Source organism: Trichinella spiralis (genome assembly GCF_000181795.1).
Source record: "Trichinella spiralis strain ISS 195 chromosome Unknown Scfld4, whole genome shotgun sequence".
Taxonomy (NCBI): domain Eukaryota; kingdom Metazoa; phylum Nematoda; class Enoplea; order Trichinellida; family Trichinellidae; genus Trichinella; species Trichinella spiralis.
Window position 1 is genome coordinate 11,440,474 of NW_003526943.1, and position 12,832 is coordinate 11,453,305.

Here is a 12,832-nt window from a genome sequence, read left to right on the forward strand (position 1 = left end):
CATATTTAAAATCAAGCTTATTTCGTTCAGCAATCCATCCTGTTAGCAAAGAAAATAAATTATGAATCCATTATATGGTCATAAAAAGTTGACAAACAAATTAATAGATAATTTCTGCTATTCTCCTTTAAAAAAACTATATTATTAGCGTTTAATTGCTCATAAATTGTCCCTTTATGATTGTCGAAAGTAAATTGCCATGCTATTTTGCATAATATATTTCAGAGTTTATTCATATTATTTTTTATCATCATTTTTCACTTGTGAAAAAATATCACTGATACTGCTATATTTTATTTTAAAAACTGATATGAAAAGTAATTTTTTTCTTTTTCAAGATAAATTCAACTAATATGAGTTTAAATGAAATGAATCTTATTTATGAAAATACCCTTTATCAACACTTTTTAATCTTTAAAATGAAATTTAAAACCATGATATAAATAAAAGAAATGAACAAAGTTAGTTAATTTTTCTTTCTCATTGTTGGCAATAATGAAAGAATAAAAGTGCAAGTGATGCAGAAATGAAAGATTGTATAATGTCAAGAGACTTTTGTCCAAAATATCCAAAATGATGTCCAATGCTTTAATAAAATGCTTTTCTTTTTTGGTTTAGTATTTTTGAATATAACCAATGAATATTATAAGATAAAATGTTCCACGGTGAGGAGAGCAGGGGGCATGAGGCTGGAGTACTGTCCTCTAAATTGACAATTATTTCTGACAAAGAATGAATGCAGTAGATCTTTTAAAAAAGAAAATCGATCTGTTCAAAATGCTCTTGCATTGACAAGGAACAACAAATTTCAAACAAATCTATTCTCTGCTATCCAGTCAGTGGAAACATCGTCGTTAGTGTATTTTTCTTACAAGTTACATCTCAAAGGGTGGGAGCAAATTGCTTGCTGCAAATTTTTGCAAATTTGATCAATCGCATTTCAAATGAACCAAGCAAAAAAGAATGAAACAGAATTCAATTGCTTCATATCAAAAAAAATAAAAAAATATACTATATATATATATATATACACTACATATTTACATATATTGAAAAACTGAAATAATTGAACAATGTTTCAACAATTCTATTCTATTTGGAAAATTTCTTTAATGAAGCATAAAACTTTACTGATTCATAAAAGACTGCCTGAATCAAAAAATAGCAACTTCATTAAGCTTAAAATTTTGAAAAAAGAATGCATCACTTTATTTGTAAAAATATTTAAAAAAATGAAATTTAATCATTACAAAAACATTATAAAATCAATTGTATTATAATAAACGTTGAAGATGTATAGTACAAGTGACAAACTTTTCGAACGAAAGATTAAAAATTATCATTACAATTATGTGAAAAATGTACATTAAAGGTTACAAAATTTAAAAATGCAAAATATTATTTAAGGAGATAAGATGAAATTTATAATTAATCAATAGATAATCAAACAAAAAATTGCATAATATAATGTATGTTTTTATTTGAAACTACAAAAAATGTTCCGCTTGTCAAAATTTTAATAACTAAAATCCTTTTTATTAAGCTTCTATTTAAGATTAATTTCATTGAAACTTTTCTTTTACTTTATTTATTTCAAAGAAGCAATATTTCAAGTAGTGCCTTAAAATTCAACAATTCTTTTGAAAAAACACTGAAAATCTAAAAATTTGAAGATATTTTAATCAGATAATGCAATTAATCAAATTGTGCGTTTAAATCAAGACCAAAATTTTATGTAATTTCAAGCAATATCACAACAGCATCATAATTAAATATGAAACTTTTAAAATATGAAATAATGATAAACTGTCCGAGTAAAGTTAACTTTTATATAGACAATATAATTGAAATTTAACATTAGAAAATGATTAACCAATAAAGTTTGTAATATGCAAGAAATAATAATAAACGTGAGTATGGATTTTTTTAGCTTGAAAGCCTTCACGCAATGCATTATTATATTAGACATTAAACATTTCGTTTACTAATATAATTTTAACCTACAAAAAAATTATATTATGTAAAATAACTTATGCAAATGCAAAACAAGCATTACCGAGGAGCTTGCATTATTGTTAAACAATAAAACAAGCAGTCATCGAGGTAATAAATTCTATTATTGCCAAACATTGAAGAAATATTGAAGAAGTTCAGATGAGTTCAACGAATGAATAAAACTGCAAATATTCACTGAATTTTTTCATATCAATTATTAAAAAATTAGTGCAGTAAAGTTAAGAAAACGAAAATTTAAATAGACTGAGAAAAATTCAAAATATCAATTGAATAAAATGAGAAAGTGAATGTATAAAACATTCTTAGTAAAAAGGTAAAAAAAATCGAGTTGAAATTATAAACAAAACAGAAAATAGAATTATCATGTCGTGAGTCAGATAAATGAAGTGCCTTCATAATTATTTGCTTGCTCAGAAGAATATTACTTTAAATAAGAGTGGAATCATGTTGTCAATAAATTTAAATTAAAACATGCTGACTGTCTACCTACCTATGTATAAGAAATAATTTTCAAAGTTGACTCATGAAATTTCTTACTAATGCAAATTTTCCATTCACCTTTTTGTGTTGCTTTTATGAAAAAATATTTCTAATTGTGTGAGTTTTTTAAAGCATCAGTAATGCTTATTTTCGTTTGCAACATCTGAAACAAAAAGAAGGATGCAGAAATTCGAGATGTGCTATAAAAAAATCACAAATTCAATTACGCTATGCACAGAGCAAGTAATTCATCTATGCGAGAGTTAATAGTATTCTTTTTAAATGGAGGATGTAATTTTGTCATCAAAGATAATTAAGATCCGCTTGTTTGTCATTGCAGTAGTAGTATTCTTGATTTAAATAATTTCCACAAAAAGGACGAACATGACAGCACAACATTAAATGATCCAATTTTACAATGGCACATTACAAATTGTTTATCGCCAGAGGTATTAACGAACGAATGCCTTCCTTTTGGTATGCAAAAGTATGTTTTGTGTAAATTTAAAAATTTAGGAAGAATATCTTCACTGTTATTGTAGAAAACATTTTGTACAAATTAAAAGAAACACAACTTGCCTGATGTGTATAAAATCACATACAAGCCAGGGTTCAAACTGCACAAAGCAGCAACACAAAGCTTGCAGTAAAAATTTCCAATAGTAGTAGCAGGAAAGCAGACATTTCGTGGGCCATTTTATTCTTTCTTTACGAGCAATAAAGAGTGCTAAAACAAAAAAAAAGACCTTTAAGCAGGATGCTTGAAGATTGATTTCTCTTTTCGGATAGCTTGTTCAATTGTTCACTTCGGAAAATCAAAGAACTACGATTGTCAGTGGACAAAAAAGGCAAGGACATTATTAGTCAATAACACAACTTTGGCAAGCAAGTTGGAAAAGCTTTGAATAATCTTTTTGGTCACCTTTGGCAAGTTTGGCTGATCGATCAATTTTTTCCAAGTAAATAATTCATTCTCAAAAAATTACTAATAGCTGAGATTATTTCAAGCTGGATTAGAGAAATTTTATTTCCGAAATTCATATTCACCATTTTCTGAAACTTCAACTCAAAACAAGAGACTCAAAAGCTTTTTGCTAAAACATTTTAAAAAAATTTCAGAGACACATGCCAAAATTTGCAAAATAGATTGTTTAATTTGAAATATCCAATTTTTTAAAGCAGTTGTTCAGCATATGTTGAAATATCAAAAAATAGTTAACAACTGATGAAAATCTTGTCATCAATGATCATTACAATTCTTTTTGTCGTCTTTTAACGATAACATCTCTTTTAAAATAAGAACACTATGTGACAAAATCTACAAATAATCGTTTAATTGTGAATTGTCAACCCCTTGTGAATTTTTGCCAAAAATAATAAGCAATAAAAGACTTACAATTAAATTTGAATGAATCTTATTTTAAAAACATATACAAAACATTACAAAATGCACCAACGAATTCTTATCATAATTCTTCTTAATAATATTCAGAGTTTCCATATATTGAATCAGCAAAGAAGAATAAATTTTAATAAAAGTTTAAAATCTACACGTAATTTTTAGAATTTTCTTTCACGTAGAAATTAATGGTGAATATCGATTTGAATATTCAAAATTATATAAACCATATACAACAAGCGACCAATTCATTTAATCCAACACATTCAATTTTGATTTATGAACTTGTGTATAATAATTTATAATATTGCATTTTCAAAAAGAAAATAGTGACTGCTGTTTACAACAATTGTGATGAACAAGAAGGTGGTGAGCAAAGTTGATTAATGGTGTGACATATAAGCGGAGCTAACTCAACCTACGCGAAATCAACTAACAATTGTTGCATAGCTAATGGATAGAGTGCGATCAAATCGGTTCAAGCTTTTAAAAGCTTCTTTTCAACAAAAATCACATAAACTAATATTGATAAACAATACTGAATCAAGATCATTATTTTCCATGTAGTGCAATAACAATAATAATATATATGTTGTAACTATTTATAAAGATAAAAGAAAATGTGTTAGAATGCTGACAATTTTCTTTTTACATTTATTGGTTTTCAATGCAACGGTAAAGCTTTGAAAGCTCACTATCACTAGTATAGTTGAAAGTTTATTTACATCGTCAGCCACCTTCTATGCTAATAACTACGTCGTTTCATCCATTACAGTGAAATGCAAATTTAATTGACAACATTTAGACTTCATAAAGCATTGTGTAGACAAAGCGCATCTTCAACCCTTCAAGCTTCTGATATTAATTCGCTTTATCGATCAAACTGGTAATAGCAAAGCGAAAAATGATCATCGTGAAATCATTTAACCTGACCCCACACAAGTTATCCTTTCGGTTATTGGTTAAGCACATTTTTTGCTTCTCCTGCCACATATGAAAATGTATTCAAAAGTATCACTCAACCAAAAGTTGTTCTACAAAAATTTAGATTTCTTGAATAACTGATTTTGTAAAATTGCCTTATGATGAGATCAACAACACTAATTTTGTATACTCTGTTCAGATGAACAAATAAACAAGCATGATTATCCATGGATGTAAATTGACATCAAAAGTTGAAATAACACACACACCCTAATCAGGCTTGATGTCCAATCAGCTGTCCAATCCCATTCAAACTTTGGAAGACAATATTAATTGGGCTTTACTTTAAAATCAAAATTCATTTACAATTTCCGCAATTTTTTACTAAATTCTATTTGCCATCTTTTAATAAAACTGCATAACAATCTGTATAAATGTGCGTCCATTTCTTACCCATAAAAGAGAAAAGATTTCTCTTCTATTCTATGCATGGTACATGAAAATGTAATTTAAAACTTAAGGAGAACAAAGGTATACACTTAAAAATTAAAATATCGTAAAATAAAAAAAATCAATGCATCACTTTAATAAAATTGTTTACCCTCTCAACGGCAACGCAGCATCAACGTTTTAAAATATCTCCCATGTTAAGCTGAAATTACCAGAATATTTTTCAATATGTCAGCTAAAAAGAAGCCAAAAAACTGCCACGAATAATAAAAAATAGTAGTTATTGGTATGCGATGAGCGAATCGATGAGAAGTAACTTTAATGAAGGAAATTTGAAAAGCTTGGTATTGCCAACTGCTTCAATGTAGCTATCTTCTTTTATAAGAAAAAATGCTCTACACTAAAATCTATATTATTATTCATATTTACTTTGAATTGTGCAACGTAAAAAAATAATAAAAAAATGATATTGCCCAAGTGTGAATTCATAAATTCCACATAAGTAGCAGAGTGTGCTTTCAAGTAATTTATGGGAATTTTCCTTTGAATTACAGTAATATTCACAAAGATATTTATACTAGAATTTACTACTGTAACCTTATATTTGAGAAATAAATTATTGTTACTCACTAGTTATTTAAAAGCTAACTTTTGTCAACTACCAACAAACTATAATCTTGCTTGTATTTGAATGATATGATCAATACCATTCAATACTACCCGCTGTTAACAAGTAGACAATCTCTTGCAGTGCAGTTAACTATTCCAATATCTGCATATTCTCTAACAAGTCATGATATTTTAGTCAATAATCCCTGTGGTAATTTTTCTTACAACAATAATTATTATTCAAGGGCTACTTTTACTCCTGTGCCATAACAGCTGAGGCGATTTGAATGTACCTTGGCGCTTGTTATGTTCATGAAATTAAACTCATGCTTGCACAAAATTAATTTTTCCAAAGATAAGATAGGGAGAGAGAGAGAAATTAGAATATATATGTATAATGTAATTTATATATAATACTCTAGTCAATATTCCAACAAATAACACTATTTTTGCGTATTCTGATTGCATACAATGACTTCATGAGGATTCTTAATTTAGCAGCTCATTTTGGTGTAAGCTGAATAAAAATGGGTTTAATTCGTTACAGATAAGCCATGTTAAGTGAAAAATGTTCACTGACTAAAAACGCGTGCATAAAAACATGCTTTTAAGTATATCAAAAAAAAGAGTGAATACATAAATAAATAATTAAATAAATAAATACAGCAATGTTGAACTCACTAGAATTGCACTGAATTGGTTAGCAGCTATAAAGGGTAAAGGTCAAAGTGATTGGGCATTGGCCAGCCAACGGTCCGGTAAATTGCTAGTATATATTTCAGTTTGCATATGACTGACGTTTACATTCCAAGCTGTTAGTTGACGGGACTAGATGGCGTTGCATGATTGATCACACAGCTAATTAGCTTCAGGGACTAGCGGACGCTGGCACAATGCGGAAGCAGCGGTAAATCATGGCAGAGTTGCAATGCCGTAGGGCCAGTGGCCAGAGAAGGCAAGATTGAAAGAAGGCAGGTCGAGCTCAGCAAAGAAGCTTTCTTTATAAGCCAAAAGCAACTAGCTATTTGCGTTTCATTGAATACCAGGCGTAATTTAATCAAGCAAAGACATGATGGCCAACTGCTGACCAACGTCCGCTTTTACTATGAATATGTCAGACTGATCTGAATATTTGTGTTTGCTTGTGTGTGTGTGTGTGTTTTCTTAATTTCAACAAGTTACTCATGCTGGTCGAATTTAGCAAGCACAATGTTTTTTCAACTATTTCAGGCAAAACTTTACTCACAACTTTGCTCAGCTAATGGATTTTCACGTTAGCCCAGTTAACACAGTATGTCAATGAGAAAGACATCTATTGAGAGTCAATAATTAATTATTTGTTAATTGCAGTTTTTTATTTCTTTTGTAGCTCTTTTATTCAAACACAATGAGCAGCAGAATTAAAGTGGAAGGCTAAAATCAGTATGACATAATTTGCAGGCTAGCTGCTAAAGTGGCTATGTCGCACTGATAATAAGTTTCATAATTAAAATTATTGAAATGGAATATTTTCTTTGTTGAAAAATTGAAGATAATTTCAAATCACAGCTTGCACAGAAAAAATTAAATATTTTTTTTGAAAATACATCATATTTGAACTTTAAAATAAACTGCATCGAACATTTCAAATGAGAATTTTTTAATTAAAAAAATGCTGTAAGTAAAATTTCGCGAATAATCAACTGCGTGTTGAAAAGTAACAACCTACTTTAAAATACAATTTTTTAACTGAATCAGTTTAAGGTAAAATTTGTAATATAGCACAGCAAGCAGCTCTAATCGTTTTTGATGAGAGTGAAGATTTTCAATTTGAAATTTTACAGATGTAAATGAGATGTTGGCTTTAAAGTGGATTAGGCAATTCAAATATCTGCATTATTTAGCAACAACTGTTTCAAGAAAAAGGCAAGTATTCATAGAGGGTATAGTGTTTTGGCCTGAATTTTATTGAAGTGCAGAAAAATTGATCATCCAAATACAGTAGTAGGATGCAATGTTCAAAAAGTTTATGAATTTAGCATAATCATTTTTAATTCAGCTTTATTTTGAAAAATAAAATAACATTTATTTTGAAGAATAGTGAATAAAAAAAAATTTTTTTGTTTTTATGAATGAAAATGAACTTTTTAAACATTTTGTCAGATCGTCAATTTTAAAATATTGTTCGAGTAGAATTGTTCGTTGTTGGCTTCAGCTTTTTGCTTTCATCATTTGAAATTGCATTTCTCTCACGCAACATGAAACGTTTAATTGAAGAACCAAACGAGCGCACATGTTGTGCATTCAACGTCTGAGTCTGGGATTTGGTTTTTTCTTTGCTTTGAAATCAAGAATTGAATATCTTTTTTGAATTCAAAATTGAAATAAATTACCAATGAAATGAAATCTACTTTTTGAATTCTTTTCATTTTTTTGTGTCGATTCACATTCTGACAAAAGATTTGAATTCTACCAACTGGCAGCAGCAGTATGATTGGATATATTATTATTATTATATGCATTTTTTGCTTCTATTCATTTATTATGAAGAAAATTTTGAAGATGCAAAAATTGATCATGAAAATTGATTCAAGATTATTAATAGCAAGGCGTAGAAAACTGACAAAGAATGCAAAATATTTATTATCCATGATTATCAATTTTTCGGCTAATTGCTAAATGGAGAGAACAAAATATTATGAGATAAAACCTTAACATTTACATCAATGGTTAATTTATGCATCATACTGAAAATGTATTTTTAATGGTTATTTTAAATTTAAAAATCTTTCACAGTTTTATTTAAGTTAAAAATAGTATTGATTTTATGCAGAGTAGTTTTTTAAACTTGAAATTCAATATGCCTCGGTTTTTAAAAATAGTTTCCCTTCTCTGCGTACTTTTTTGTATTTCTTTGATCTTCAAGTATATTTAATTATCAAAAAGCAAAAATAAAAATCAACATCATATACACTGGAAATAATATTTAATGTATTTCAAATTAAACAATTTAATTTAAAATAGTTTGATTTAATTTTTTAAATTATAAATTAAAACATATTACCTGTGCAAAATTTATAAATGTTTGAAAAATTCAACATCTGCGTGCATGAGATGTTGATTAAATTTCCCAATAAGGGTTGATAAAAAGAAAAAGTTTAAAATTTCATATTACACATATAAATATACTCATAATTAATGTCTTAGGCAAAAAAGGAGTTTAATTTCTTTTTTCTTTTGAGAAGATGAAAGGTTCTTCCCCTTATTTTTGAACGAAGTGATATTTTTTCATTTTGTGCTTTGAATATTTGATAAATGAATAATTTACATGCCCTGTCATGTGAACAAAAATTAGTAGAAACTTAAATGCTTATGACATCTCGAGATGGATCAATACTACTGAAGATGAATGATGCATAGATGGCAACAAACTTATGGAAACCATTTTTTCACAGTTCATTTTTTCAGTAAAAATAAAAAGCCCTATTTACGTATGAATAATTGAATGAAAAGAGAAGATTTAATAAATCGAATTGCCTAAAAGAAGCAATTCGATTAATTTTAAATTAAAACTTGCTCAAGTAAATGTGTGAATCTGAAAATTTTTCATTTAAAGTATAAATTATAATTTCACGAAACAATAATTTTTTGTTAAAAGTGAATTGAAATTTTATTTTATTCAACAGTGCAATTACATATGCATAATTTAGCAATGTACAGTAATCAGCTGATGAATTTTTCATCTGATAAATAAGATTCAAGCAAAATGTCCAAACACAAGCAAGCAACTGTAGATTTTTTGTCAAAATACATGAAAACAATAAAAATAAAAAAATTACACAATGTTGTATACAGAATCAAAGAAAAGACCATAATAATTTAATTTTAGCTTTTTCCATCTCTTTATGAATTTAAACTTCAACTATAAGCAAAGTAACCAACCCAGTTTTATTTAAATTGATACGTTAAATAGAGAATTAATTTAAATTATTCAAAATCTATTATTATTATTATTATTATTATTATTATTATTATATTTTTTAAAATAAAATTTAGTTTCATTAATGATCAGTATTGTTGAAATAAGACAAATTTTCAATCATCTGTGCTAATCAAGAAAGTTCAAATCAATGACTTTTTGACAATATGCGTTCATAATTTGCAAGGACAGATATTTACCGGAAGTGATCAGCAGAATTGGGGAACACGTTAGCTTGTTTCAATTCAGCTTAATGACTTTCATCGCATAACAAACTCATAACAACAAATTCACTTCGCCAATAGGATTCAGTTCAAGATTGGACAAAAAAAATTAAACGATATATTGTTTCCTTTATCTGAGCTTCTGTACACAAAAAAGCAACATGAATAATGCTTAAATCAAAATAAGTGAACCTTCGAAAATTTAAATCATTAAACAAATTATATGTAACTTCAATATCATATGTTTTAAAATAATATCATGGAAAACTTTCATCATTTTCAAAAAAAAGTTGTATTAACTTACATAGTAAATACAGTAAAGTTGCAAGTTGTATTAAGTTTTATAAACAGAAAATTTAGTTTATAAAATTGAAGTGTTTTTGATGCAAATTTTTTAGAATAACACAAATTGCACTGCTAGAATATAAAAGGAATTTTACAGTAAAGCGTGGCATTGCTTTTGTTTTGATTATACTGATAACAGTAAAACATAAATGATTTCCAGATTATTGTAATCAGAAAAATAAAAATAAAAGTCTAGAAATGATATTTTAATGCAGCTCTTCTCTCATAATATATGTCATAGATTATGTATGCTTGCATGCAGCTAGAAAATAATTAATAATAACTATTATTCATCAACTGAGGAATTAAGTAAATAGTTATTTGTCTATTTTTAACAATCTGAATTTCGTAATGATTGATACCGAGAAGTTTAATTAACAACCATAATATGAGATGAAAATCGCACAACTTTATAACTTCTTAATCATTTAAAATAGTTTTTAATTATGTTCAATAAAACACTAGAGACAGTTTAAAAAATTAAAGACTTATTGAGAAGAAGCAAGCAGCTCAAAGAGTGAAAATCACAATTGCTTGCCATTTTCTGAATAAGCACAAGACGATCAATTGTTCTTGAAAGTAATTGCAATCGATTGATACGGTGAATGAGTGGTAAATTTCAACTCTGGATCCTCAGGGTAACTGAAGTGCTATTTTTAAACTGCCCACTTCCATCGGTTACTTAGTGTCAAGCACACACATATATAAATACCTATACATACACAGATATATGCTAATCGTTGGATAACAAATTTTGAAATTCACAACAATACACACTGATTCCTGCAAACTTTCATACAATATACAAATATCCTTATACCAAATAAACACAATTTGCTCAAATTCTACATTCTTGAATTATGTTGTCATCAAATGGCTCAATAATGTTGATTATTAGAGTATATCAATAAGAAATCAGCCTCATAATCTGAAAATTATAAATCTATTCCATGCATACAATTCGTGCTTATAGATATTGCCCGTTTTCTTTTCTTTTTTAAAATAAAATAGCTCTCGGTGTTAAATTATAATTTAAATTTAAGAAATCAAAATCATCAATCACCTAATTTGCAGCAATTAGGCGCATTCACCATACACGCGTTTGAAGTTAAAATTGTCTTTAACTGCAAAGCTACCATGATCATCATATATTTATTGACTGGTGCATTATGAAAAGAAAATTTCTAGAACATCAGCCTCAAAAATTCGATGATTTTCATTCATTTTTTAATATCATTAAATTATTTTTCAGTTGAAAAGTTTAATATAATTTAAAAGTAATAAAAGAAAGAAAGATGAAGAAAAAGCTTTATTTAAAAAAATAGTCGATTACTTCTTTTCTTTTTTTGATTGACTAAATATTTGACTGTGATCAAGAAAAAATAATAAGTATTTTCTATTTTTGAGAAAAAACTATTGTTTTCTATAGAATCAAAAAAGAACAGCAATTAGTAAAATTTCATGCAATTTCAAAGTACTGGTAGTGATTGTAAGGTAAATTTAGGATGAAAATTTTGCAAATTGAAAGCATAAGATGGATCGAAATGTGCATGGAAATTGTCTCTGCTGATGTTGCAATTTTACTGTTCTACCAAAGGGTTGAAAAGGTAAAAGTACCAATTCCCAAAGTAGTAATAAGAGAACAATATTTCGACTTTGAGCAAAATGTTAACTGCTTCTTAAATTTGCATTTAAATTTCAAAAAAACCTCTGAGAGATTGAAATTTTATCATTGAATTGTCATTTTAAAATTTAAAATTGGCAAACTGAACCCAATTGAATTATTCATTACAAGAAAATGTGAAAATCGTCTCTGCGCATCTTTTTGCATCTTCTGTTTGCTGTATTGATCACAGAAGAGTGAAAAATCCTAATCAAACTGAGGCACGTTCTTTGAAATCAATTAAAATACTAAAGCAATATGCAATTTCTGTTAAAATTAATATTTCTCATAAAGTTATTTATTATGCATTTGTCTCATCAATGCTGAAGAACATGAAATGCACTATTAGGAATATAATTTTAATTAACTTCAGAAACAATCTTGTATGGAAACATACATATACATGTATGTTGTTAAAAAACATCTTTAGCTTCTATTGCCATTTATTTTCGATAAATTATTTTGAAAATATTTTTCAATTCAAATATTGCCATATGCCAGTTTTTTAACTTTAAAAAATAACTAAACAACAATATTAATAAATTTATTAATAATAATAATAGATCATTCCAATGTGATATTAAAATAAAAGACACTTTTCTTATAATTACTGTTTGCATAATGAAAAATTTCAGATGAAAATGTTATCGAACTATGAGAAATACTTTCGTCATGATTTAATGAAAGTTCAGATTTAGAGTGAGTGACACTTGAAGAAGAAATATTGCGGAGCTGCATAGACAGAGAGCAATGCATGACAAATG

At 27.5% G+C, this 12,832-nt stretch overlaps 2 protein-coding genes across 2 annotated transcripts; one reads left to right on the forward strand and one right to left on the reverse strand.

The window, feature by feature from the left end:
• Positions 1–8,030: 8,030 nt before the first annotated feature.
• Positions 8,031–8,603, reverse strand: Tsp_06491 (conserved hypothetical protein). The gene is made up of 2 exons (XM_003378562.1): positions 8,568–8,603; positions 8,031–8,174 (listed from the first exon to the last, which is right to left on the reverse strand). The coding sequence occupies exons 1-2, from the start codon at positions 8,601–8,603 to the stop codon at positions 8,031–8,033; spliced, it is 180 nt and encodes a 59-aa protein (XP_003378610.1).
• Positions 8,604–11,949: 3,346 nt separating this feature from the next.
• Positions 11,950–12,766, forward strand: Tsp_06490 (hypothetical protein). Its single transcript, XM_003378563.1, has 2 exons — positions 11,950–12,012; positions 12,704–12,766. The coding sequence occupies exons 1-2, from the start codon at positions 11,950–11,952 to the stop codon at positions 12,764–12,766; spliced, it is 126 nt and encodes a 41-aa protein (XP_003378611.1).
• The last annotated feature ends 66 nt before the right edge of the window (positions 12,767–12,832 follow it).